General features: G+C 55.2%; 2 protein-coding genes, 1 long non-coding RNA gene and 2 other non-coding genes across 9 annotated transcripts; 1 reads left to right on the top strand and 4 right to left on the bottom strand.

The window, feature by feature from the left end:
• Nucleotides 1-650: 650 nt before the first annotated feature.
• FBXW9 (F-box and WD repeat domain containing 9) lies at nucleotides 651-5,523 on the bottom strand. The gene is made up of 10 exons (XM_065932145.1): nucleotides 5,060-5,523; nucleotides 3,815-3,954; nucleotides 3,608-3,736; nucleotides 2,321-2,433; nucleotides 2,144-2,235; nucleotides 1,665-1,813; nucleotides 1,461-1,574; nucleotides 1,242-1,331; nucleotides 1,089-1,154; nucleotides 651-1,018 (listed from the first exon to the last, which is right to left on the bottom strand). Exons 1-10 carry the CDS (start codon nucleotides 5,466-5,468, stop codon nucleotides 944-946), a joined length of 1,377 nt encoding a protein of 458 aa, XP_065788217.1. The 5' UTR covers nucleotides 5,469-5,523; the 3' UTR covers nucleotides 651-943.
• A 1,479-nt stretch (nucleotides 5,524-7,002) lies between these two features.
• Nucleotides 7,003-24,091, bottom strand: TNPO2 (transportin 2). 5 transcript variants are annotated; one of them, XM_065917672.1, is made up of 26 exons: nucleotides 23,956-24,060; nucleotides 22,642-22,685; nucleotides 21,231-21,342; nucleotides 20,525-20,600; nucleotides 20,293-20,442; nucleotides 17,674-17,780; nucleotides 17,449-17,582; nucleotides 17,283-17,364; nucleotides 17,088-17,210; nucleotides 16,863-16,981; nucleotides 15,666-15,726; nucleotides 15,405-15,570; nucleotides 15,049-15,201; nucleotides 13,006-13,231; nucleotides 12,629-12,800; nucleotides 12,090-12,176; nucleotides 11,906-12,013; nucleotides 11,648-11,806; nucleotides 11,094-11,181; nucleotides 10,806-10,904; nucleotides 9,947-10,042; nucleotides 9,528-9,633; nucleotides 9,183-9,282; nucleotides 9,029-9,103; nucleotides 8,765-8,907; nucleotides 7,003-8,683 (listed from the first exon to the last, which is right to left on the bottom strand). In XM_065917672.1, the coding sequence occupies exons 3-25, from the start codon at nucleotides 21,327-21,329 to the stop codon at nucleotides 8,800-8,802; spliced, it is 2,694 nt and encodes an 897-aa protein (XP_065773744.1). In that variant the 5' UTR covers nucleotides 21,330-21,342; nucleotides 22,642-22,685; nucleotides 23,956-24,060; the 3' UTR covers nucleotides 7,003-8,683; nucleotides 8,765-8,799. The 5 variants fall into 5 exon arrangements, with proteins under 5 accessions (XP_065773744.1, XP_065773745.1, XP_065773746.1 ...); XM_065917673.1 differs by lacking the exon at nucleotides 22,642-22,685 and having other exon boundaries at nucleotides 23,956-24,091; XM_065917674.1 differs by lacking the exon at nucleotides 23,956-24,060 and having other exon boundaries at nucleotides 8,806-8,907; nucleotides 9,528-9,603; nucleotides 22,642-23,941.
• Nucleotides 10,977-11,052, bottom strand: LOC136156505 (small nucleolar RNA ZL2). Its single transcript, XR_010661046.1, has one exon. It is a non-coding gene; the product is annotated as a small nucleolar RNA ZL2 (small nucleolar RNA).
• LOC136156473 (small nucleolar RNA SNORD41) lies at nucleotides 12,877-12,947 on the bottom strand. The gene has a single exon (XR_010661021.1). It is a non-coding gene; the product is annotated as a small nucleolar RNA SNORD41 (small nucleolar RNA).
• LOC136155688 (uncharacterized) lies at nucleotides 22,910-27,448 on the top strand. The gene is made up of 3 exons (XR_010660856.1): nucleotides 22,910-23,037; nucleotides 24,742-25,017; nucleotides 26,279-27,448. It is a non-coding gene; the product is annotated as an uncharacterized lncRNA (long non-coding RNA).
• The last annotated feature ends 70 nt before the right edge of the window (nucleotides 27,449-27,518 follow it).

Raw genomic sequence — 27,518 nt, 5'->3', positions numbered from 1 at the left:
CTGCCCCCTTCCCCACGGCCTATGGGGTAGCATTAGCAGGTGCCCGGTCCCACTGCACAAACACCCAGGGTTAGAGTCCCGATCTACGTATCAGCGCATGTCACACACATACACACCCACACAGTTCACAGATGCAGGTACCATCATGCAGACAAGTGCTTCTTCTCAAGTGTCTCCCTCTTCCTCACAGAAGACACAGATGGGGCCACCGTAACCATGCATAGATCAGTGGTAAAGAACCCGCTTGCCAATGCAGGAGACACGGTCTCGATCCCTGGGTCAGGAAGATCCCCTGAAGAAGGAAATGGCAACCCACTCCAGTATTCTTGCCTGGGAAATCCCATGGACAGAGGAGCCTGGAGGGCTACAGTCCATGGGGTCGCAAACAGTCAGACGTGACTGAGCGACTAAACAACAGCCTGACTGGCCTCCCTGGGGACATTCGGGCACACGGGATCCCTGAAATGCACCCGGGCAGGCACAGGCGCACCCAGAACTCCCCCCCAGCACACACACAGCAGTGGCTGTCGCCCAGGCTTTCAGGCCCCATCTCACAGACACACACCCACCCCTGGTACCCTGGTCCCAAGCAAGGAGGGACAGAGCCCTCAGGTGACACCAGGCTCACACTCCAGGCCGGAGCACCAGTACAGTAGGTTTATTTCTCCTTTGCTCTCAAGGAAGAGCCAGCATCCAAATCATAACAAAAACAGGGCCCGAGGGTGGGAAGCAGCCCCCTTGGGTGGGCCAGAACACAAAGTTCACCTCCCCTGGCGTGGGGCCCAGCCCAGGGATCCCACACGGCTGTGGCCAGGACCCCTTGTGCCGTAGGCCTGTGGGGCAGGGCAAAGGCAGCACCAGCATGGGGGGAGGTCCCCGCCCCCGAGAACACAGGTCATGGCCCCGCCTGCCGGCAGGCAGACCCACATCCACATCCACCTGCTCAGGCCTGCAGCCTCCAGACCTCCAGCGACAGGCCCCCGGAGGCGGCCACCACCAGGTTGCCCTCAGCACAGATCTGCGAGGACAGGGACAGCAGTCAGGGGTGCTCTTGGGGCGCGGGTGGGGCGCGTGGGACAGGGCCTTACCCCATTCAGCACGTTGTGGTGGCTTCGAGTGCAGATGGTCCTTGGCGGGTCTGTGGGCACGTGTACCTGGTGAGGGGCAGTGGGCAAAGGTCATGGGACGTGTCCCCAGCAGGTGAGGGTGGGTAGAGAAGAGGCACCGTCCTGGGCCCTCACCCGGATGGTCTTGTCGGTGGACGTGGTGTACAAGGCCCCTAGGGAGTGCTTGATCCCCGTGATCTGAGACCTGTGGCCCACGTCAAAGGACTGGGGGAGGGAGGGACAGGAGACACTCAGGTGTGGCTCTCCTAGGCCAGTGCCCCACTGCCCCCCAGGGGTTAAGAGGCGGGGAGGCAGCCCAGGGAGAGTCGGGCAGGGGCAAGGGCCTTGGCAGACCCGGACAAGCTGGAAGCAGCCACTGCGGTTGGCAAAGACGTGCAGTAGGCCCTGGTTATCGCCGGCCCAGAGCTGAGGTTCCTGGTAGGACATGCAGAGCAGGTAGGAGTCCAGCTGCAGGAGGGACAGTGGATGGAGTGGCTCAGGCTGGTCCAGGCCACTCCATGCAGCCCCGGCCCTCTGGGCCCCTGGGGGAAGACCCACCTGCAGCCGCTGCAGGACACTGTTGGCCCGGCGGTCGAACACCACGAGCGTGTGGTCCTCGCTGCCTGAGATGATGTGCCGGTCGTCTGCCAGCAGTGCCAGTACGGCGCTGGAGTGCAGCCGCCGGCTCTTCAGCAGGGCTGGGCCAACTTTGCGGGTGAGGGGCCAGGGAGGAGGGGGACATCAGAGCCCCTTGGAGGCCCCCCCAGATCCCAGATCTCCATCCTCCATGGCCTCCTCTGGGGGCCCTCCAGTCCATTGCCCCATCCCATGTGGAGACAGGGCTTCCTCTGCCCCTAGCATCCCGCACACCAGTCACCTTTGTGGCCCCCAGCACAACACAGGCCACTTGGAGTGGCCAGCCTCTGGTTGTGTGATTGTTACCCCAGTCAGACTGTGAGGACCAAGTGTTTCTTTTCCCAAATGACCCCGGAGACCCCAGGCAGCCCTGCTCTCCCCACCTAGGCCCCAGGGCCCACCTCTGGGATCGTAGACGGTCACCTTCTTATCATAGGTACCGGTCACCAGGATATCTGGCCGGTAGGACAGGCATAGAACAGCTGCCTTGGCCCTGTGGACACACAGGCCACAGAGCTGGGGCAGGGGCCACACAGAGCCCTGCCCACCCAGGCCCCCCTGCCCAGGTCCCCTCACACTTTATCTCGCCAAACTGCTGTCCGTCAGCTGCCATGTCCCAGAGCTTCACTGTGCTGTCCCAGGAACCGGAGCACACTCGGTGGTCCAGCGCTGCCAGTGACCACACCCAGCCCTGTGGGACCAGACCCATGTCCTGTGATCTTCCCCATTTCACAGAACCCAGAGTGAGTCAGCACTGAGGAGAGATTAGAGCTCAGGTCTGTGGGTCTGACTTCAGAACCCAAGACCTGCACGTTGTTGTTGTGGTTTAGTTGCTAAATCATGTCCAACTCTTTGCAATCCCATGGACTGCAGCCTACCACGCTCCTCTGTCCGTGGAATACTCCAGGCAAGAATAACTGAACAGATTGCCATTCCCTTCTCCAGGGGATCTTCCAGACCCAGGGATTGAACCCATGGCTCCTGCATTGCAGGCAGATTCTTTACTGCTAAGCTTCTAGGGAAGCCCAAAACATGTACACCCCCACCTGATAATGTTCCTAAATCAAGTACTTCAGAGCCTTAGCACCAGTACAGGTTTGAGGCCACATGACAATGTGATTAAGAATAGGACCTCCACAGAAATTCTCTGGTGGTCCAGTGTCTCAGGCTCCCAATGCAGGCGGCCTGGGTTTGATCCCTGGTCAGGGAACTAGATTCCATATATCTGTAAACCTCATATCTGAGCACCTACTCTATATGAGCCTGAGTGAAGCTCTTAATGCATAGTCACCTCATTCAACCTCATCCTAATTGACACCTGGACAAAAGCAGTAAGTGAGGCCCAGAGAAGTCATATATTTTACCCAAAGTCACACGAACAGTAGCAGAGCAAGACTGAAATCTATGAGGTCTGGGACTTTCCTTGGGGCACAGTGGATAGGAATCCACCTATGTATGCAAGGGACACAGGTTCAATCCCTGGTCTGGGAAGATTCCACATGTCAAGGAGAAACTAAGCCCATGCACCATGACTACTGAAGCCCATGCGCCCTAAAGCCTCACGGTGCAACTACTGAGCCCATGTGCTGCAACTACTAAATAAACCTGCTCTCACCTAGAGCCGGTGCCCGCAACAAGAGAAGCCACAGCAGTGAGAAGCCCAAGGACTGCAACAAAGAGTAGCCCCTGCTCACCACAAATAGAGAAGGCCAGAATGCAGTAATGAAGACCCAGCATAACCAAAAAATAAAAATAAAAATAAATAATAAATCTATGAGGTCTGGTGCCAAAACCCATGCCCTCAGCCACAGTGTCCTACCCAGGCCTCCTAGCTCCTACCTTTGCCTGACCTCCTATCCCCTCACCTTGTGAGTGCTGTTCTTCTGGGTCCCCAGGGTCTTGACCAGAACCTGGCTGGGCTCCACCCCCAGCTGCTGCAGGTCCCACAGGTTGACATTGCGATCTCGGGAACCCGACAGGCAGAGTGTCCCACCCTGGGAGAGGAGCGAGGTGGTGTGGTTGGGGTCACCCTGGCCCCCAACTGCCGGGCCCTCTACCAACCCCCGTCTCACCTGAAGCAGCAGCACTGAGTCAATGGAAGCAAAGTGCCCATCGGCCAGGCAGAAGTATTCAGCCCTGCGCCCATCCTCTGCCCAGCGTGACAGGTGCTGTTCCAACTCAATGCAGGCCTTCGGCCAGTCAAAGTCCTCCTCTGTGGATGCAATACCAGGGTCCCCAGTGGGCAGGAACCCTGCCACCCACTCCAGCTGTCCAAGCTCACCACTGGCTTCCGGGGAGCAGAAGACTTGGAGAGAATCCCACTTGGATCCCTTACCCCACCCAAGGAGGCCCAGGCTCTAGCTTTGGGACCACCAGCCCACCCACCTGCCATGCAGGTCTAAGGTTCCTGCTTACCGTTTCCAGAAATTGGGTAATTGGAGCCCCAGGATCACCTTCCCAGGGCTCATTCTCCAACCTCAGGATGTTAAGGTCCTGCCTCACCCCTGGCTGAAGTCCAACCTCGGCCTCACCCTCCCCAACCCTGAGGCTGAGCACAAGTGCTAGGACTACATAACACACTTCCTGTTTTGGCCACCTGAACCAGACCCATGGAAGTGTTTCCCGAAATCAGTATCCCAAACCTGGGACCCTTGTCAAGGCGCAGAACCCAAGCCCTTGACCCAAACATCTATATTTTAATCAAGCTCTTCAGTAAAGTCCCGTCAATTCAGGATCACCATGCTTCATTATCCTCTAGGGACCAAAGACTTTGGTGGCAGAAGGAATGACCACCAGCCCTTGTCTGAGATCACAGGTTAGACCCTGAACTTGAGGGTCTGTGACTGTTGGTATCAGGGATCCCAATCTCTAAACAATAGCTTAGGTTCAAGGGTTGTAGACTCTGGACCTGTGTCCCTGTCTCACCCTTACCTCGGCCAAGACTCTAGGGGTATGGGACTTTGACATCACCAGTTGCTGCCTTAGCATCTAGACCCAGAACCTGGAGATTCTTGGTCTCACTTTGAGCACCAAGCAGATTCTGACAGCCTGAGACTTCAAGTCGCAGTGGCAACCTGCGGCCTGAGAGTCATTAGATCTTTAGTTCAGAGACCACAGTTATCCAGGTGGATTTCTATAGCCTCAGGATCCCAAGTATCGGCCTCACGGTCCACCCAGAGGTCAGGGGCTTTGGTACTACCAGTAACTACCTCAGACACCCTGAGCCAGGGCAGCCTGAGAGTTTTCTCCAGTGGACCTGGACCCCTCCCCCCTCGCCCCAGGCCTGACTTGGGCGGGCGACCCCCGGGCGCGCGCACCTTCCACCACTGGGTAGGGCGCGCGTACGCGGCGCTGCGCGCGTAGCCTCCAGGTGACATGGTCACGCACGAGGTCGCGCAGCGCGTGGCAAACGCGTGGCAGGACATGGAGCACGAGGCGCGCGTCGAGGTAGGCGCAGATCTCGAGCAGCAGCTCCGGGGGTAGGCTCAGCAGGCCCGGAACCGCCACAGTCGGGCCCTTGGACGCGGCCCACGGTTCCAGAGCGCCAAGGGACACCGTGGGCGCGGGCAAAGGAGGGGCGCGCGGGGGTGCCAGCCCGAGTTTCGGAGGACTGAGCACGCGGGCCACGTAAGCCTCGGCCTGCGCGTCGGGGTCAGGCTCCAGCTCCGGGTCCGAGTCATCGTCCCAGGCGTGGGGATCGTCGCGCGGCCCTGGAGGCAGCTCCATGGCGACCGGGTGGGCGCGGCTGGCCCTGCCCTGTCAGCCGCAGAGCCCGCGTCCTGTCTCCTAGGCAGCACGACGGAACTTCCGGCGCTGCCTGATGACGTTAGGCGCCAGCCGGAACCTAGCAACCTGCGTGGAAACTGGCAGCGTGGTAGATGCCGGTTCCTCGGAAAGGTCTAGTTCTTAAGCTACGTCGTCGGCCTTGGGTTGGAAAATGCAGATTCCTGGTTCCTGCGTTTATTAAACTAGCATGTCTGATGTTGCTGATGCAGAGTGCCATTGAACTCTGGTTTGAAAAACACGGCCCTAAAGCCCTTCTCACAGACACGGGACCTCAGAAATAAATCCCTTTTTCCTGGTTCGAAGTCTAGGCATGCTAGATTCCTGTCTTTTTTTTAGCGACCCAGAAACACTTACACTGCAGAGCCCTCGGTGAAAGTTAACTACCTAAAATCCTACTGATGAAAACAGCATCTCATTTACCGATAGCCTCTTTTGAGCCAGGCAGGGTTAACTCACAAACTCTAAGCAGCACTAGCCCGTTCCCTCTTCTGATATCCACGTGACTCTTTGCTCAATCACCTTAGCAGACTACCCTAAGTACCCAGAGTACTGTAAGACTGATCATTTTCCAAAACGTACTTTCTCCCCTCTCCCCACTCTATTTTTTTCTATGGGACATACCGCTGTTTCACTGGTTAGCTTTATTTCTTCTACTAAAATGCACACACTTGTTGAATGAAAATTGGTTGTATCAGCAATTAAAATTTTCTTCCAGGTTGATGCAGGTGATCGCTGGGTTGAACAGAGGTTGCAAGACTTTATCCTGAGGCCTCTGCATCCCCAGATAAGAGATTTTTTATTTGCCTTTAACTGTTGTGCATGTTTTCCTGGGCCCCACAGCCTTGACGCTGGGCTGAGCATTCTAAAAATCCAGAGTTGTGAAACCAGCTGAAGAGTGCTGCAAGGTCTTCATCCTTGCCACTGTTTAGTCTTTAGCCAATGGTGATTTTGAATCTGTGCTGTAGTGAGCTCAGGTTCTAGTGAGCTCCCAGACTGTCATTGTGTCCCAGAGACTGTGTTGCATGTGTTATGTTACCACATTTAATGTTTACTCTTACTTCCCATCCCCCCAGTTATTTCCTGACCTGATTACTGTACATCCCATTTCTAAAACTTTCCAGGCCCCCCTCTACATCTCTTCTCTACTGCCAAAACCCAAGGACACAAGAGGCCAGATGGAGACCAAGGGTTTCACAAGAAACTGATCTTTACTCAACAAAGTTCTACACAAGTGGAATCTCACGCCACCTTGGCGCCAGTCCCCAGCACAGCACAGTAACAAATGGACAGACCCTGGAGCCCGCAGGAAGAAAAGGATGAGGGGAAGGGGGGGATGTGGGAATGAGAGGAACTGCAGATCGAGGCCAGTCAAGGTCTGCAGCCCTGGGCAGGGGAAAAAGGTTGAGAAGCTGAAACTTCGTTGTGCAAAAATCAACCAAAATAAATTAAAAAATTAAATAGTTTTCTTTAAAAAAAAAAAAAAAGAAAGAAAGAAGAACTAGAAACAGGCCCCCATCTTGGATGGAGAAGGGGTTACCAATCCCATCAGGCAGCCAATCCACACACCCCAAGACCCAGCAGAGGATGCTCCAAAGCACTGGAATTACCAGAAAATTAAATGGATACTTTTTTTTTTCTTTTCTTTTTTTACAAATGGCTTCCAGAGACCTGCTGGAGTTTCACAGCGGGGAACCAGCTGGGTTTATGGAATGTGCACCAATGCCCCTCTGGCAGGGCCCCAGAGGGATGGATGGAGCAGGCCCCAGAATGCAGGAATCCAGTCAACCCCCACCCCAGCAAATTGCAAATTGCAGAGAGGCCCCCAAAGAAATAGAAAGCAAGGAAAAGAGAAAAGAAAACCCCAGTAAGGGGGTTGCAAGGCTTGGTTTCAGTTTCTAGGCCAAATGGGAAGCTACCACCCCTCCACCTTAGGGGAGCCTCTCCCACTGTGAAGGACTCCCCAAACAATCCCACAAGTTTCACTGCCCTAGTCTGGTGGGGTCTTAGGGCCTGCTGGGAACTGTGATCAGAAGTCCCAGGGCCAGAGGGGGGTAAGGGAGTATACCACCCTTCCCTTCCTCCAAGTCTTCAGTTTCTTTCTGGCTGGCAAAGCCTAAACCTTTGTCTTCTGTCACCATGAATTAAATGCCCTAGCCCTGGCCCTTGTGTTAAAACTCAGGCCTGAAAGAGTGCTCTTGGAAGCAGAGAAATGAACTGCCTTTGAAACGGACTTGCTTATAGCGGGGAAGGTGTCAGCAGCTCTGGCTGCTCCCAGCTCTCTTCAGTGGAAAAGTTTCCATCCAGCCCAGCATCTTCGTAAGTCACTGGGGCACAGGGGAGGGAGAAAAAGGCGACCTCTGGCCAGCCCTGGCCACTTTGGTGGTCCCAACTTTTCTGGCTGGGATGGGAGAAGGAAGGGGGACACACTGGCTGAGGCTGCCACAGAGCTGGCAAGAAGTGTGCGGAGCAGGTCCAAAGCGTGTGCGTGCTGACTGAGTGGCCACAAGGTGGCCATCCTCTTCCCCCCACCCCCGCCCCAGGGTCCCAGTGGAGGTCCCCAACCCACCCAGCCCTCCCTAATCACTGCCAATTCCGGCAAAACAGCAGAAGCTTCTTAAACTCTAGATGCAGGTTACACGGAAGGCCTTACAAGTTAACTCAGGGGTTCACTAATTCTACTGTCTCCATGCAGTCGGGGAAATGGTGGGGCGGCTGGCCCAGCCTTGCTGGCAACAGCACCCGCACATGCGTGTAGCCATGTGTGTACGTGTGAGTGTACGTGTCTCTACAAGGACCCCCCTCCCCGCCTGCTTTTCCCTTGCCTCATCCTAAGCCGGATTTGGTCGGCCGTGTTGATGCCTCCCTCCCACATGGCTGGCCCAAGTAGGCTGCCTGAGGTGACCCCAATTAGAGCAAGGGGTCCTTGCTGCCAGGAAGTCCCACCCCCCTCCCATTTCTAGGATGAGCGTGGAGGCCCCACCCACCTGCCCACCCTCTGACCAACCTCCGGCCAGCCATGGCAGGTAAATGGACAGGGAAGGCGTCTGGATTTGGGTCCCGCTAACTCCTCCCTAACCCCCCTCGACCAGGGCACAGCGACTTCTGGACGCAGCACGCTCCCCAGCAACCCCTCTGACGACGACGCAGACAGAAACCTGTGGGGAGAGGAGGGCGTTAGGGCCTGTACCATCAGGGCTCCTGTGACAGTGCCAGCCCTCTGAACACGGGCCCCACACCTGGCAGTCGCGATGCTCGCAGTCGCGATGCTCGTCTAGACCCCGTAGAAGGCGGCTAGCCTCTCCTTCAGCAGTGGCGGGAACTGCTCCGAGAACTGCTGCCAGTTTTCCTCCCCCACTTGGTCTTTGAAGCCATGGAGGATCTGCAGTGAGAGAAGTGGGGTGAGGGGCGCCCCGGAGCAGCATGAGAGGAGGATGATCTCAGTCTGTCTCCACCCTGCCACCTCCCAAGACTAGATTAGGGCCCAGCTGGGGGATCCTCACCTTATAAAACATGTCCCGAAGGTCATCCTTCGGGCTCACCCAGGAGGCTACAGCGTCGCAGAAGAAAATAAAGTCCTGAAACGTGACGGATCCCATGTGAGGGTCCGTCCAAGCCCAGCCCCAGCGCCTTCCCTCCGAGCCCAGCTGCCCCAACCTGCACGACGCCCCCAGGGTTGACGCCTATCATCATGCAGATCCCACGGAAGGCCGAGTCCTTCTCCTCGTTGTCCCTGATGTTCCTGAGGGACGTGCACCTGGTTTGGTGGGGTGGGGGGGAGGGGGGAGGTAAGCGGTGGGGAATCAGCCCCTGGGGCTGGGGCACTGTGGACATCTATGGGGGACACAGGAGCAGCGGCAGGTCAGTGGGTGCTGGGGCTGGGCTGGGGGAAGCAGGAGGTCAGGGCTTGGTGGGGCATTGTGTAATCCATGGGTGGGCAGGGCAGGGCTGGGTGGGTGCTGGCGAGGGATGGGGTGGGGCCCCACCCAGGTGGGCACACACCAAGGCCGGATGAACTGCTGCAGCATGGGGGCCACCTCCTGCGGGCACACGTAGCCCAGGCGGCCGATGGTGATGGCTGGAATGGCAGAGGGACTCGTCAGGCGACCTGCAACCCCGAGCGGCCCGGGTACGTGGCGGGGCCTCCAGCACGAGGCGCCAGCCCCACCCCACGGGCCCCAAGGGAACAGCTCCTGCCAGCTGCCTGGGTCCCCAAGCTTGGGCCAGTCAGGATCTCCGCCCCATCCAACTTGGCCCTTTCCCAGGTCTCCCCTTAGGCCAACACCCTTCCCAGGCCTCTACCCACTGCCTTATTCCCATTACCCTCCCTAGTTCTTTCCCAAGACCTCTCTGTCAGCTATCCTCCTGGCTGGGAAGCCCCACCCCCGGGAGGCAGCCAGTGGCTCAGGCCTGGCGCCCACCTGTGTTTTCCAGCAGTGTCTTGGGCGTGTTGGGCCGGTTGATGATCTCCACCAGATTGTTGAGGACCATCTGCACATAGGGCTGCATCTCTGCCCCTAGGGGACAGGAGAGTCAGAGCCCTGCGTGGCCCACACCACCCACTACCCACTGACCCTAACTGCATCCAGACACTGGCCAACCAGTGAGTGAACAAAAAGCCATCTCTAGATGTCTGCGGTCCAGGATCCATGGCCAACCAGAAACAGACCCGCACCCGCCCAACACCAGAAGCCTCCCTGGAGTCATTGCTGGACACCAGGGTGAGACCACACCACCCCGTCTCCCTATGGGGTAGGCAGGGCCAGGGGGATCTTCAAAGTCTCCCAAAAAATCCCAGTGGGGCTTTCAGTCAGTTGCTTGGAGAAGAAGGAGGTGATGATGAGTCCAATAAGAACATCCTGTCCCCGTGCCTCTTCAGAGAAGCCAATTACATGTGTTCTTTCAGCCATCTGTCCCCATCTCAGATAAAAATGCTCAGAGGTGTCCCCTCATCCCTGGCCAATCAGCACCTGCCTCAAGGAGCACCAGGGCTCAAGAGCAGTGGTCCCCAACCTTTTTGGTTACCCGGGACTGGTTTCATGGAAGACAACATTTCCACGGACCGGGGTGGGATGGTTTGGGGATGATTCAAGCACATTACATTTACTGTGCACTTTATTTCTATTATTATTACAGCAGCTGCACCTCAGATCATCAGGCATTAGATCCCAGAAGCTGGAGACCCCTGCTCTATAGGGAACCTGTCAATCAGGGTCCTGCCACCAGGCTGGGAACAAGCCAATGGGAAGGGAAAGGGCCTGCCCACCTATGGGCACTTACCCATCTGCATGCAGATCTCACCGATGGCCCAGGTGGCATTGTTGCAGACAGAGATGAACTCGGGGTTCAGGTTGGTGCCCAGGATGGGCATGAACTCAGCTGGTGGGGAGAAAGAGGGGTGCTGAGCAGGGGGCACCAGCCAGGGTGAAGCCTCCGGAAACCTGAGGGGCAGGCCCCATCAGACAGTACGAATACATCCCAGTTCGGTCACAGTGCTCCCAGGTCATCTTCTCCATCACTTGAGGCCAGGGCTGGGGTCATGGGGTGTGGACGCAATGGGTGTCGTACCGATACAGGGCTTGACGTGGATGAAGCAGGCTTTGGTGAGGTCTCCCAGGAGGGCGAAGGAGCTCTGCCGGACCTCAGGCATCGAGTCCTGGGGGTCAGAGGAGGGTCAGTGTGGCAGGGCTCCCCCCCCAGCCAGCTAGGGGCCCAGTTCCTAGAGCACGAGCTGACCCTGCCTCTTCCTAGCACCGAGGCTGCAGGCCCATCTGAAGATCCAGGACTCAGGGGCACATGAATGAGTGCCCTGCACAGGGTACCACTTAGAACTGCTTCCCATGCTGATACGCTGGGGGTGGGGAAGTGATGTTGGAGGGGCTTGTGCTTTCACATTTCCTACTTTCTACTTTTTAATTTCCTACTCTGTTGACTTTTTCAATGAGATTTTACTCATATCTCATTTGAATCACTTTTTAAAATAACCACCAGTTCTTTTAACAAGTTCTTTCTCTCTAATATCCTCGGGGCATAACCAAGGCCCCAAGTTCACCCCAGGCAGCCCACAAAGGCTGCTGGGGGTCACCACTGTCCACTGAGAGGCCTGTGAGGGGTCCACCCACCTGCATGCACTGAAACAGCAGTGTCATGATGTTGCTACGGGCGACCAGCTGCTCCACGTGTCCACCCAGGCCCTCAGCCAGGCCACTGAGCAGGTCTAGTGCCACAATCATGAAGTCCTTGTCAGGGGCCTCATACTGCTCAGGGTGCTGGGTATACATCTGGGCACAGAAGGGGGAGGGCAGGGTGAGAGGGGCGTGAGCTCAGGCTGGGCAGCAGCAGAGGGACGGGTGGCGGGGTGATGGCGGTGGGCTGCTCACCATGGCCTGGGCCAGCGTCTTCTGCACCAGGGTGACGCAGCGCTGGTAGACGGGCTCGCAGTAGGGCAGGAAGCCGCTCTGCAGGGCAGTGGCCACTGACGACAGGCACTGGCAGAGGGAAGGGCAGGAGGTGAGCTGAGGGGAGTGGGACAGGGCCACGGGAGAGGGCCTGAAGCTGACCCACCTCCAGCAGGGGGAAGAGATCCTTGTCTTCATCTTTGAGTTCGTTCCACTTCTGAATCAGCGGAGGCATCAGCTTCTGGATGTATTCCTGGAGAAGGAGCAGGAAGTTGGGGATCCCTGGGTACGGGTGGTGGCCTGGGAACCAACACGACTCCCTCTGACTCAAGAGGTGCTCATCATCTGAACCATGAGGTCTAGGCTCTTTTCTTTGGCTCCTGGGGTCCTCGCCAAGCAGCCAGACCTCCAGGTCCTTCTAGTTCATTCCCTTCTCACCCATCCTGAGTCCCACTCCTGAATCGGTGCTTCCTGATTCCCACGGGCCCCTGAGCTCCCCCCGCCCAGCACTTACCACGCTGTCTTATAACTGTCTGTCTCCCTTACTAGACTGGGAGCAGGCCGAGGGCAGGGGCCGGGTCTGTCCGCCTGCCTGTCGAGGTCATGGCCACGTCCCTGGCGTGCGACAAGGGTCGCCACCAGGTCACTGGATGCCGGGGAGGGGGCAGGGGGGATCAGGAGAAGGGAGCTGCTGTGGGGTCTCACCGGCTGGTTGAGGTGGTGGCCCACAGAGTCAGCCAGGGTGCCGATGGCGTCGTAGAGGATGAGCAGGTTCTTGTGCTGGTACTTGCCGAAGGCGAAGACAAGGGTGTCTAGGATGTAGCTGAGGTAAGGCACGAGCTCCGTGCAGGCCTCTTCCTCCAGGGTGGCGAAGGCACTGGAAGGGGCAGAAGTGTTCAGTGGGCCGCCACCAGTGGGACTGGGCTCTGGGTGGGGTTCAGGAAGGGGGCACTCGGGATCAGCCAGTACGAATACGGTGAGAAATCAGCGCACTGTCAGGAGTCCTAAGTATCATCACTTCCCAGAGGGCAGCCAGTGGGGCAGGTGAGGTGAGGTCTGTGGGGCCAGGGGTCGAGGGTCACCTGCAGGCCGCCTCCTGTACCCTCTTGTTGCCATCCAGGATTCGCTTGAGCAGCTCCGTCATCAGAGGCTTCAGGTGCATGTCGGGGGGCTGGCTGACCACCCAGTGGGCATAGCGGCTCAGGGTCCAGCAGGCGATGGAGCGGACCAGGGCCTTCTTGTCCGACAGGCACTGGATGAGGTGCGGGATCAGCTCGGGCAAGTAGGGCACCATGCCCTGCATGCAGCCTGTAAGGACCAGGCACAGAGGCAAGGCTGAGCCAACTGGGCCAGGCCATATCCACCCTTCTGGGCAGAGGGGGAAACTAAAGCATGGAGGTTAAATAACTGTCTCAGAGGCACAGAGTCAGTGAAAGACAGGGTGGAGATGGGCAATGGCATCAGACTTCCCTGGTGATCCTGTGGATAGGAATCTGCCTGCCAATGAAGAAGATGAGGGTTTGATCCCTGGTTTGAGAAGATCCCACATGTCTCCTGAAACAACTAAAGCCCATGTGCCACAACTACTGAAGCCCATGCACCCTAGAGCCTGTGCTCCGCAACAAAAGAAGCCACCTCAATGAGAGGCCCCTGCCTCAGTGAGTACTCTGCTCGCAACAACTACAGAAAGCCTTCGCAGCAACAAAGACCCAGCACAGCCAAAATACATAAATAAATACTTTCCTTTCCATCAGCTCCACCCCATCCCAGAGCTTGTGCTGTCAACTGGTTACTTTATGTGTGTGCTCAGTCATGTTCAACTCCTTGCGACCCCATGGATTGTAGCCTACCAGCCTCCTCTGTCCACATGGGATTCTCCAGACGAGAATACTGGAGTGGGTAACCATTTCTTCCTTCAGGGGATCTTCCCAACCCAGGGATCAAACCCACGTCTCTTCCATCTCCTGCAATGGCAGACGGATTCTCTACCACTTGGACACCTAGGAAGCTATCTGGTCACTAGTTCATAGATGGCTGGGCTGCAGAGTTAACTCAGACTTTATGGGCAGCAGCAACCCAGGTGAACAGAAAGCACCTTTCTTTTGAAACCTTTCTTAGATGTCTGTGACTTCTTTTCCTTCTTACTTTTCATCTTCCCTTTCTTAAAAAAAAAAAAAAAAAAAACAAAAACCCTGTATGTGTCTGTCTCTCTCTTCACGGCAGATCACAGGTAACAGCACACCCCTTGATCATCCCAGCCCTGAGATCTATTTTTATCAACGCAGGGTCAATTTCTTGAGATCTTTCCCACTAAAATGAAGAACACTTCACATGTTACAGCGGATCTGGGTGCTGAGGTAGTCTGAGTGTGTCTCCTTTCACAGATCTGGAAAGCCCTCTGGTAATTCACCCTGTGCACACCATTGGGACAAAGGGAGCCGGAAAAGTGAAGGTAACACCACCTCTGCACACTTCTGATCCCGGCAGGCCAGCCTCGCAGTCAGAGCAGGTTTGAGGCCCAGCTTCATCCCAGTGACAAGAGAAGTGATATAATTCTCTTTGTACCTGAGTTTCCTCATCTAAGAAACCCACCTCCTCGGGTGGCGGTAAGTTCATAGGACAGGGCTGCCTGTTATTACTGTTGCTGGAATTATGCTTAAGACCTCGTGGAAGTCCTTCCTTTGACACTTAAGGAGAGGGCTTGCACTTGGAGGTCCCTTTCAGGCCTTTGGGCTGAGGTGGTTGTTGTTTAGTCACTAAGTCTTGTCCGACTCTTTGCGACCCCATGGACTGTAGCCCACCAGGATCCTCTGTCCATACAATTTCCCAGGCAAGAATACTGGAGTGGGTTGCCATTTCTTCCTCCAAGGGATCTTCCCAACCCATGGATGGTGCCTGTGTATCTGGCATTGACAGGTGGATTCTTTACCACTGAGCCACCTGGGAAGCCTGATCTTGGGCTGAGGCGAAGATTCAAATCCAAGAGCTGCTTGGAGTGGGGTGAACAGGCAGCTGGAGACAACCTGGGGATGGCCTTGCCCCCACCAGCCCTCCCTAGGCCAGCCCCATCTCACACCAGCATGAGGCTCAGAGGTCACACGCAGTAAGGCTGGAGGGTGACTTACCCTCAGCAATAGCACCCAGCACCAGGATGCCTGACTCCTTGACCACCCACTCAGGGTGGAAGAGGAGGTCCTTGAGCAGCGGGAGCAAGTGGGGCAGCAGTTCCTCCCGGAAGACGTTGGCCAGGACATCCAGTGCAGCCGCCGAGCACTTCCCTGGGGTGGGAGGGGAAATGCGGGGGCGGGCTCAGGGAGGCATGGGGGCAGGCCACCAGCTCTCCTCTCTGTAACCCCTGGGATCTGAGGTCGTGATTTGAATCTTCATGATTTGCTCTGCACACGCTTCTGATCACCTGAGAGGGAGCCCAGGGCCTGCTGTCCCCTACTCCCCACTTCCTACTGCAGGTCAGGCCACTCACTCAGATTCCAGTCGGACAAAGCGTCGTCGTCATCATCGTCCTCCGCGTCCTCTGAGCCGTCGGGCCGCTCAGCCTCGTGGGGCAGTGTCACCGTGCGCGACTTGTGGAAGCGTGGCTTGATGTCCTGTTCACTGTCAGGGACAGCCTCGTCCTCCTCAACATCCCCCTGTGGAGTCAGGCAGATGGCTGAGACCCCCGGAGGCCCCCAGCGCCCCAGCCTTCCTTCCCGCTGCCCATGACTGGTGGTCAGCCCTAGCTGACCTTCAGCAGGATGATGTCAATTTCCGAGTACTTCATCCCTTTTACCAGGATGGGGATCAGCCTGTTGGGAGAGAGGCTGTTAATCAGGATGCAAGGGCCCTGGAGACAGCTTACAGCCTGGGGAAGAGGGAAGTGGAGAGGAGTTGCAGGCAGGAGCATCAAGGAGCCGAGGGGTAGACCATACATAAGCTTGGAATAGTGCCTGACCCCTTGTTATTTAGTCACTAAGTCCTGTCCAACTCTTGCAACCCTACCAGGCTCCTCTGTTCATGGGATTCTCCAGTGAAAAACACTAGACTGGGTTGCCATTTCCTTCTCCAAGGAATCGTCCCGACCCAGGGATCACACCTGTGTCTCCTGCACTGGTAGGCAGGTTCTTTACCACTGAGCCACCAGGGAAGCCTGATCCCTAACATGCCATAAAGCAGTGACACATGGCCCTGCCCTATCACCAGGCACTTCCTAGCATGGGGCCAGGTTGGGGAGCTAACAGGCAGGGCAGCCTCCCCAACTCCACTGGAACCCGTGCACCTCAGGATCAGAGATTTTGACTAGAGACTTCAGAGTCAGGGACAGACAAGTGATTCAAGTTGATTCAAAGAGGATCAGCCTTAGAACTTTTACAGAGACACTGTAAAGAGTAATGTAAAGAGAGAATGTCTTTACTCCGAGGTTCCCAAGCTAGAAAGCTGCAGAAAGTACTACTATGAGGGCAGGCTGTGCCTGAGAACAAAGTAGACACAGAGGAACTATATCTGAGCCTAGACAGGCTGCCATTCACATCCTTTGAGCACCTGGATCCAGCTATGCCTGAAGCCTCTGTTGCCTTTTTTTTCCCTTTGGCTGTGCCAGGTCTTAGTTGGGGCACACAGGATCTTCATTGTGACATGAGGGGTTTTTAGTTGAGGCATGTGGGATCTAGTTTCCTGACTAGGGATCTAAACGTGGGCCTCCTGCATTGGGAGCAAGGAATTTTAACCACTGGACCACCAGGAAAGTCCCTCTCTGTTGACTTCATCTTTTCTACCTATAACTTAACCTAATTTTTAATCCATTAAAGCTACATACCTACCATTTGCAAAATAAACACACACAGGAATAAAAGCAAACCAAGACAGTTGATTGGGACAGGCTAGCACAGAAGGAAAGGCAGAGGGGTGGAGTCTGGGGTGGACAGAGGGCAAGAACAGCACTCACTGGACCAAGTGGGAGGCCAGGACTTCCTTGCAGATAGGCTGCTCGGCCAGCGTCAGCCAGAACTCACAGGCCTCGAGGGCCACGTTCTCATCGTGGTCTTGGGTCCTCTGCAGCATGTACTGGGGTGGGATAGGAGAAAGACTAAGGCCTGGCCCAGTGAGGGGTGGCTCCCCACAAGCCTCCCACCCCACAGCACCCCCACAGGCTGGCCCTGGCCAGGTTTACCTGGATGATGCTGTGCATGTGGGGGATGAGCCTGTCAATCCGCACTTCCAGCAGCATCACTAGTGCACGACACACATTCTTCCGCACCTCAGGGTCATCGTCCACAGCCAGGGCGAACAAATGCTGCAGGGAAGCCGGAATCAGCTGCGGCTGGGCCCTCAGCCCTCCCCCTGCACTCCCCAGCCCATGGCCTACCTCAATGAAGGTGTCAATGTTGTCCATCAGCGCCTGGGCCCGGTCCATGATGAACTGATTCACACAGGCGATGGCATGGGACCTGGCAGGGAGTGGGTCAGCACACGGGTCACCCCCAATCCTACCCATCCTGCCCCCTCCCCACCCCCTGCAGACACCCACACACCGGATCTTGGGGCTACAGTGCTTGAAGAACTGGAGGAACTTGGGGATCATGATGTTGAGGGGCCTGTTGAGGGCATCGCTGTCCAGCAGTTCGGACGAGTCCTCACAGATCTTCTGTAGGGCTCCGAAGGCTCCCTGAGTGGAGAGCAGCAGACACATGGGCAGGAGTCCCAGTTGGACCCCAGCTCCCAGTCAGGCAGGCAGGCAGGCCACGCTGGTCGCCTACCTCACAGGTATTGTAATCCTCCGAGTTGAGAAGGTTGCATAACTGGGGCAGCAGCTCAGGCCACATCTGCAGCTCACCCTTGGAAGCGATGGTGGTGATGAGAATGCCTGGGGCGGCCGGGAAAGGAGGCTGCCTCAGGCTAGGTGCAGGCCTGCCTGGCGCCCCGGCCCTCCCTGCTGTGCAATCATTCCACCAGCACACATGCTTTAAGCCCTACACACACTTTATTGTTTCTTCTTTTTTTTGGTCACACAGCACGTAGGATCCTAGTTCCCAGACCAGGAATCAAACCCGTGCCCCCTGCATTGGAAGCACAGAGTCTTAACCACTGGACCACCAGGGAAGTCCCCTACACATTTTTGAGATCCTCTTTGTCCTTCTGTGTGCCAGGCCTGTCTCAGGCCCTGAGATACAGCACAGAACTAAACACAAAATCCCTGCCTTTAGGAGCGGATCTGTCTAGTGAGGGAGGCTGCCTGAGATAAAGATAAATCAGTAAAAGTCCTGGGAGGTCAGATGCCAAGAGCTGAGGGAGGAAATAGAACTGAGAAAAGACTTAGCAAGGACTGAGGGTGAAGGTAACAGTTTTTAATTCGGTGACTCAAGAAGGCCTTGCTGGGTGACAACTTGCTATCTGAGCAAAGACCTGAGGAGGTGGGGGGAGAAATCATCTAGGTCCCTGGGGAAAGAACATCTTAGGCAGGCGGATCAGCAGGTATAAGAAGTCCAGGGTCATGCACAGACTTGGTGTGCTCCAAGATGGATGGTAAGGAGCCAGAGGCGCTGAGCAGAGGATGATGGGAGAGTGGCAAGAGATGAGGGCTGGAGGGGGAGGAGGCACGTCATGCAGGGCCATGGCGGCCTCGGGGAGGACCGCGTCCTGCTATTAGAGACCCAAGTGCGACCTGCAGTAGGCATGTGAAGTGCCAGGACTCCGCAGCAGTCTGGCAGCTGAGTTGAATATGGGTGGTATCAGTGCAGAGAGCATATTTAGAGCCCAAGGGGGGAAGCTGCCATCGCCAACACTCCAGATGACCCCGGTTCCCATGTCTGCTGGGAAAGGCACTCCCTGCAGTGGGCAGACTGGCAACGGAGTGCCCAGGCCCATCCCTGTCTGTGTGACCTTGGCCCCATCACCATGGAGCCCTAAGGGCTCCATGCCTCAATGGCCATAAGGAACACCATCCTCCTGGGACTGCCCTGGCAGTCCAGTAGTTAGAATCCCACAACCTCACTGCCTGGGGTTCAACTCCCGGTTGCGGAACTAAGATCCCACAAGCTTAGGGTGATTGGGAGGCTTCAATGATTTAACTCAAGTACTTAGAGCAGAAACTGGCGCCGAGAATGAGTTTGATAAGTCCAGTTCCTCCTGGTGGCCTCAGAGAAGACTAAGCATCACTTTGAACAAAGACAACAGGCCCCAAGATCAACACTTCCAGCAGGTCCAGGAGCTAGCTCAAATTTTTAATACTATCTTTTTGTTCTCATTGCATTTATGATTAAGGCTACCTTCCCTTTGAAAGTGAAAATGTCCAAGGCTCAGTCGTCTCTGAGTCTGGGTAGTCCATGAGGCTCCTCTGTTCATGTAATCCTCCAGGCATGAATACTGGAGTGCGTTGCCATTCCTTTCTCCAGAGGATCTTGCCAACCCAGGAATCAAACCTGTGTCTCCCAAAACTAACTGAGCCACCAGGGAAGTCTACCCTGCTGTACAGAGCAAACAAATCTGTCTCCCCTTCCCACCTTATTTTTTGCCATGCTGCACAGTTTGCAGGATCTTAAGGCTCCTGACCAGGGGTTGAACTCCAGACCCACGCAGTAAGAATCCTAACCACTGTCTTGCTTTAAATAGTTATATACCATTTCCACTTTAAAGTAATATTTAAAGTTGACAGACTTAAATTTTAAAATTTTAAGTCAGTTATATGTCAGTTATATCCAATGGAATTCACTGGCTATCCAGTGGTGGTTAGAATCACGTTTTCATTGCTAAGGGAATAGGTTCAATCACTGGTAGGGGAACTTACTAATTAATTAATTAAAATTAATGAATTACTAATGAAATAAAATTACATCTCAGTAAAACTGAGGGAGGGGAGTAAGTTGGGAACAAATAGTAGGGCTGGTGTTTATCAGTAGTGAAAAGGCTTAAGGTAAAATTGCTTGAAAGTTCTTAAGTCTTCCTCCTGTAACTTCCTCAGGCAGCCTTTTAGAGACAGGAAGGTTCCAACACAAACCTAACCCACATTTCTCCTAAGTTATCACTGGTGAGAATTAGCAGGGAGCCCTCATATTTTAGTTTGCTATATCCTCAGAGATAACAGAAAATTCTGGACACTGAGTGACTGCGTAAGAAGTAAGAACGGCTCTTTCAAGAGGGAATGGTTTAGAGCATGGACCTGATTTGGTCACTTCTGAGCTCTGTTACTGGCCAGACCAGACTCTTCACATCTATGTGCCTCAGTTTTTTCATCTGCAAAATGGGAGCAGTAACAGTACCACCACCCACAGTGCCGGAACATTCAGTGAATCAACATTGTTAACACATTGAGAAGGTTCGTGGCCAAGAGGGCCAGCTCAGAGCATCATCACAGGCCAACTCTCGCTGCACTCTCTCACCTATGGTGGCCCGGATGAGCGAGGAGGCGTCGCCAATGTTGTTGAGACATTCCTGTTTGATGAAGTCGGCCACAGGCGGTGGAAAGCTCTGGTAATGTGCCTTCACATTGTTCTTGAGGATGAGGCCACTGAGAGAGCGAGTCGGCTCATCTGTGGGAAGAGGGCCGGGGCTCAGGAGACCACAGGGGAGAAAGTAGGGTCCGCCTTGGGTGGAGGGGCGCCAAGGGCATACCTTCCGACTTGAGTCTCGTCAGGACGAATATCAGGTAGTTGTTGAAGTCAGGAAATTGGTTCAGTTGTTTGAGTTTCTGCTAGGTTGTTAAGGGTCTTGGCAGACAGGGGCGTTCCCTGGGTGGGACTCCCCCCATTACTGCCATATAACCTCTGACTACTAGGATTGGGCAGCCAACTCCTGGGACCCCACGTGTCAACCCCCATGCCCAGAGTAAGGAAGCACTTCAGACACATGAGATTCATACAGCAGGTAGGGGAACATGCCTGTTTCCCACCACTCCTGAAGATCTGGCCAGAGCAGGAGAGGGTGAACAAACTCCGCTGTATCTGAAGATTAGCAGAGGCTACTCAGCTCTGCTCACTAGCAATTCAACACTGCAAGCTTTTTTCTTAAAGGGACCTCACACTTTCAAGTGAAACTTGCATACGGTATATATAAAGAGATTAAAAGTTTAAGAATATTTTAAACGACCAACTGAAAAAAGGAAATTTTACTCACAAACCTAAACTAAAGCCAAGCACCAGCAAAAAGTGTCTCCTTCTCTGCTGGGAAAGGGACCCAAGAATTCTAATCCTTAATTCTTTGCCGAAGTCCGCTCCTGCTGCAGCAGAAAGAGCCTGGGAACTAGGGATTCGACCCCTTCCTGTCCGCGAGATGCACTTGTCGGCCGGGTCCCCCCAGACCCGGAAGGAAGGAAGGATACATCCTGCACGATGCGCTGCGTGGCTGTGTTAGGTGACTGCGAGTCTTTGAGCAACTGAAGGACCTGCTGGAGGCCTTGCTCGTCTGGCTGCCAGTCCATGGCGCAAGGCGAACTGCGGGAGTAGGGGCCAGGATCAGCACCGGATCCCGGAGGCTCTGTGGCAGTCCCAGGCTGAGCCCCCACTGAGGTGATGGCGGCGGCCGTGGTAGCAGGACTGGAGTGTCCTCGGCGGACAGGCGGAGGCCGCCGATCCACGCCCGCCCAAGTGCGGGGTCCCCGCCAGCTGCGCCATTCAGAGGCCACGCAGTCGCGGGCTCGGGAGCGCGGGCGGGGGTATGTGGAAGCGGGCCATGCGAGGCGGCGGCGGGACCCGGAGAATCCTCATCCCACCCAACGCCGGGCCATCGTCCCACCTCGGCCCATGCCACCGCGCTCGGCTGCGGGCCCTAAGGCTTCCACTTCCCTCGAGGCTGCTAGGCGAGGACCCAGCCACCTCCCCATTCAGGGGCCCTGCCCCTGAACACGACAGCGTCCCAGCCCCTGTGGTCTTTCCCGTGCCGGCACGCAGTCCAGCGACTCCCCTAATCAGACCCAGAACAGTCGGCAGACAGGTCCCCGATGCCTCTCCAAATGAGAGTCAGCCAAGGCCCGCCTATTCGGCAACAGAAGCCCCCTGGGCGAGTCCCTGTCGCTTCCCCAATCAGGCCTGGCCAAGCCTCCCCCCACACGGTTCCAACAACCCCACGGCCCAGTCAGCACTAACTCCCACTGATGGATCACTACTGCTTCCCCCAATCAAGTTGGACCAAGCCCCCCACCACCTCAAGCCGGAAAACGTCTTCGTCCGAGCCCTGCAGCTCCCCTCAGTTAGGCCTGGCCAAATACCCCCCGGGGCATTTCCCCCAACTGCACCCAGCTACGCCTCAAAGTCAGAGCCAGCACAGCCCTTTAGGTCGAAGTCTCACGCCCCTCCCTATCAGGGCCCAAAACGGCCGCCCCCAACTTTTCAACGGGGCCTCCCCAGTCAGACACAACCGGGCCCCGCCGAAACAGACCCACACACACACCCGATCCTCGCGACGTCCCCCAATCAGGCCCTAAGTAGTCCCCATACACTTCCCCCATTCAGAGCCCCTCCAGCCCGACCCCAGCCGCCCCACTGGCCCAATTTTCGCGGCACCGGGACCTGGCCCGGCTCCGAGGCCCCACCCCCTAAGCCAGGCTCGGTTCCCCCATCCCCCGCCCCGGCCCATTCTCGCTGCCTCTCCAATTGGGCCCAACTAGGTTCTCGGCCTTTCTCGGTCAGGCGCGGCCCCGACGCCCGGGCCGCGCGCAGCGCAGGCCCGGAGCCCGGCGGGGGTCGACGCAAACCAGGGCCTAGCCGGTCGGGGTCCGGGTGAGGCTCACTTACCCGGCCTCGGGCGGCGGCAGCGAGGCCTTAAGCTGCGGCTTCTCCTGAGACTCGCGCGGAAGGAGGGAGCCAAAGAGAGGGAGTAAAAAAAAAAAAAAAAAAAAAAAGAGAAAGAAAGAAAAAGAAAACGCGGCTGTATATGAACCGCGGCGGCTTCCGTAGGCCGTTCAAATAGGCCTAAATGACCCAATCGCGAGAAGCAGCGGTCGCACGTGGCCTGGCACCAGTGAGACCTAGGCCCCGCCGAGGTCGGGTCACGTGACCAAAGAGCTGGCGGCCCTCTAGGCCTCTCTGGCCAGCTGGTCCGCCCACCGTCTCGTTTTCTCAGCCTCCCTCGCTGGCTTGACAGGAGCTCTTTGCTGGAACCAGGAGTTTGGTGGCGCGCGGGACTTTCAGGTATAACCCCCCTCAGCCAGAACCATCTGCACTTTGTCACCCCCCCCGCAAGAACTGAACTGTGCCTTCCTCCCCCATTCTGAGAGTACTTAGCAGGAGTACTGTGCGAGCAGAGTTGAGGGGACAGAGCCTGAGGTGGACTTTATACCCCACAGACAAAGAAGGGAAAGCCAGACAACGGGAGTGCCTGAGACTGGCTGGGTTCCTAAAGAAGCTTCTGCCATATTTTGCGTTATCTATTTACAGTGCCGTTTGACAAAGATATAAGGCACCCTACGAGGACTTAAAATTTTAAACGAAGTGAAATAATAAAACAAACACTAGAGCAAAAGACCGAACTTCCTTTCTCTACCTTAATCAGAATGAGGTGAAAAAATTCAGGAAATTTAAGGACAGGAATATGGAAAAAAAAAAAAGACATTCCGTGATTCTTGCACCGTCTGAGGACAAAGTAGGGCACCTCTTTTCCAGGAGCAGGAGAGTCCCGGTTCTCTCCTCTCCCACCCTACCCCCATTCACGTCTCCACCCTGCTGACAAAAAAGGTGGGCGACCTTCTGCCATTCCAGCTTTAGTTTCTCCATTTGTCAAACAGATACAAGAATAGTTTGCTGGGTTAGAGATAATCCAAGTTAAGCATTACAAAACCTGCAGTAAATTGTTCCTCAAAAACGTGGTGTTTACTCCCCGAGGTTTAAGGTGGTCCTTTTACTGCATTTGGACCCTCCCTAAACCAATATGTACTGAATCAACTAGGGCTCTAATCCCAAAGGACATCCCAGTCCTGCCCGGAAGGCCGTTTTGGCCAGCAGGGAGGCACAGGTTAACTCTAGCCCCAGCCTGGAAGGAGACAGATTTCTCAGTCCAGTTGCCCTTGACAAAGTCAGTCCTGGCTCCGTTCATTCATGAAAAATAGATACCTAAGGCCTCTCTTGACGAAAACTGAGGCCGCCAGGATTTGGGACGAGTCAGTTGAAGCCACACTCCACTCCAAGAGTCAGGATCTTAAAGACGACTCCCACCTCAGCCGGCTCCGCTGAACAGGAACCGGGTTTGAGAGACACGCGCCCAAAGCCGCCTACGCATGCGCAATGGTCTGCCCTCGTGCGACCTGAGGGCCTAGAACTACGAATCCCATCCTGCCTTGCGCAGGCGTCGCCGAGCTTACGAACTCTGGCTGCGACTCAAACCTGAGGGGTCTAGAGATTTTCCGGAGTTGTGTTGAGCAGGACGAACGAGGTTGAGGGGCTGTGACTAGATCTGGAGGTTGAGGGAGAGGTTGCAAATCAGTTTTCTGCTCAGGGTTAGGGGTTGCCTCAGATAAGGGTCGGGTAGGGAGCGAGTTGGAGATGCAGGAGAGAATTTGTTAATTCTCACCCCCTTTTTTACTTTCTTTCCTCCTTTTTTGGGGGGGGTGGGGGCGCAGAGTGTGGCATCTGGGGAGTCTTAGTTCTCTGACCAGGGATCCATCCTGTGCCCCCTGCAGTGGAAGTGCGGAGTGTTAACCACTGGACCTCCAAGAAAATTCTCCTCCCCCTACTTTTTTTTTTTTTTTTTTCCTTCTCCCCCACTTTTGATTTGTCGTTTCCAGCGGCTCTGCGCAAGCTCTGTGGGGAGGAGTCCGGGAAGAAGAATGTGACCGCTGCTGCCAGCATGATCCACAGTATTGGCCCTCGTATGATCACGGGTCTTTTTCTCTTCCCCAGATGGTGAATTTCAGTACTGAATCAAAAATCGGAAAGAAAGAAAAGAAAAACAAAAGGCCCCCTGATTTCTTATGCACCTACTGCCTGTCAGTGTATAAATGGTATTCTCACGACAGCCCTATACACAGCAAACTTACTTCAACTAAAAGAGCTCAGTGCAAAAAAGAAACAAAAAACTGAAGCCCAAACAGGAATCTGAGATAAGCGACAAACACATCTCAGCTTACAACAGCCTCCCTGCCTGAGCATCTCATCACTCTGCACCCACATTTCAAGGTATTTATCAAACACAGTCCCCAGACACAAAACAACTGCTTCACCTTGAGAAACAATAACAGCCCCCTTTGAATGTCAGGGTTAATGTTGGCTATATGAGCATTGTTTTTACTTTAGAACTTCACTCTAGATGTTTCAGTATTTTATCCCTATTTTACAGATGAATAACCTGAACCACAGAAAGGCTAAATAACTCACCGAAGATCACACAGCTAACAGACACCAGAAAAGTTTGAAACCGGGACTGTGTGACTCACCAAAACCTGAATTTGATTCTCCTCCCTCTTCACTTTTCCCAGGTCAGGGCAGGTGAGCTCAGTGAAAGGAAGTGCTGACACTCCAGAATAGAGGCTGAGCTGCTACAGGGGCGACCTACTTCTCCCACTTGTTTCTTTTTAAAGATCCAGCCGCTGTCGGTGGCTTGAAGGGAGGAGGAGGTAGAGATGGCGCCATTGGCTTCCTGTGTCCCCTCCCCCATACTACATCTCCAAGGCTAACATCACACCTGGGCCAGCTCAGCATCAGGAAAGGAGGGAGACCTTTCACCTCATGGGGGAAATAAACCAGACAAGCCTTACTGTGTGTTAGCAGGAAGTAAGGAGGCATGTCACCTGTTCCAAAGTCTATTTGTTTACTCTTCAAGCTGGGCGTGATTCAGCTCAGAGTCTTTGCACCTGCTGTTCCTTAAGCCTGCAACACTCTTCCAAGAACCAGCCTCACTGCCTGTCCCACCTCTTTCGGGACTTGCAACAGATGGTGTGACCATTCTTGACCAGTTTACAGTTGCCATCTTTCCCCTCTCATCACAAATCCCCTTTCATACTCCCCCCCCCCCCAATAGAATGTATAATGGTGTTGTGTATTTTGTTTCTTGTCATCCCCCCCCCCCCACCCCGGCCCACAACCACAATGTTAGCTCCACTAGGACAGGGAATTTGGACTGTGTTGATATTTGCAATTCCCCACCCCTCACAGGCTGAATCTCGCAGTGTGAAGCTGTGTGTGTGTACGCGATCAGTTGTGTCTGACTCTTTGCGACCCCATGGACTGTAGCCCACCAGGCTCTTCTATCCATGGGATTTCCCAGGCAAGAATACTGGATCGGGTTGCCATGTTCTCCTCCAGGCAATCTTCCCGACCTAGGGATGGAACCCACGTCTCCTGTGTCTGCCACATTGGCAGGTAGGTTCTTCACCACTGGGCCACCTGGGAGACCCCGTGGACAGGTGCTAACTCAGCCCTCATCCTTCTGTCTCTACAGGTCCCAGGAATGTGGTGACCACCATGGTCTTCAGAATCATGATGCTTCCCTAATAGAAGAGGGACTGGAGCCTGGCCATAGGATGGGCACGAGTGCCAGGAGGCTCAGCATTCATGCCTGGGAGATGGCCCCACAGCTGGGATGCTTCAATGTGGCTCCATAATAGGTTTGAGGAGTTAGGAGGCATAGTCATCTTAACTCTTTGGTTGGCTCCATGGAAAGCAGGCAGCCAGGTGGCCTTCAGCTCCAAATAGGATGAGCAATGGGGCCAGGAAGCCACAGAATTACAAGGAACACTAGTGGCGGACTAAGGGCATCAGGCTTCCTTCAGGACATCTTGTCCTCTAGTATAGCAGTTGTCTTGTTCTGCAAGGTGGGACAAACAAGCCCTTTTGCATTCTGTCTCCTGATCATACAAAAAACCACAACTTCCCTGGAAGGGCTACAAGTCACTGGCAGGACAAACCAACCCCAGTGGAACCCAGATCCTGGTCCTCTTTACTTCCTCCACTGTCAACACCCCATTAGCTCCTCTTGCCTGATCACAGCCTGGTCTCCTCCATCTCCCAGGTTCTGCCCAGACCCTTTCAGCCACAGGGATCCTGTTAAGATATAAAGCATACCATGCCGATCCTTACCACAGCCCCCCAAAGGTTTCTTCTTACGAATAAAGTCCCAAATTCTCACCCTAGCACACGAGACTCTGCATATCACACACCTAGGCTTCTCACTCAGCCAGTTCCACTCACACTGGCCTCCTCAAAGTTCCCCGTAAAGGCCAGGCACCCTCCCTGTCTGTATACTGGCTGTTCACTACCCCACAGACAGGCTTCCCCACCTCCCTCAGGATTCTGATCAGATGTCAACTAAAACACACCGCTCCCTACAGTCTCTCTCCTGTACTTCTTTGCAGTCATCTCCCCGAATGGATTCCCCTTTTCATCTGTGTCTGTTTCCTTCCACAAAGGCAGGAAGCATGCGTGGTCTGTTTTGTTCACTGCAGTGGCCACAGGGCCCAGAAAAACCCCGGCACCCGGTCGGTGCTCCTTGTCTTCTGATTGAACTGACAGCTCTGGCCCAGCCCAAACGGGCCTGTGCAGAGACACTGAACAAGAGTGTGCGTCTCAGGGGCGAATCCTGAGGAGGGTTCAACCCCAGGAGGGGTTGCACCCCCGTTATCCCTGACACCCCCACATCACTGGGGCAGACCCAGCCTTTGGTGGGTGTGCAACCAGCCGAG

The sequence above is a fragment of the Muntiacus reevesi genome, chromosome 1 (genome assembly GCF_963930625.1).
Source record: "Muntiacus reevesi chromosome 1, mMunRee1.1, whole genome shotgun sequence".
Lineage (NCBI taxonomy): Eukaryota > Metazoa > Chordata > Mammalia > Artiodactyla > Cervidae > Muntiacus > Muntiacus reevesi.
Note: the sequence above shows the minus strand (reverse complement) of the source record. Positions and strands in the feature narration are given on the sequence as shown.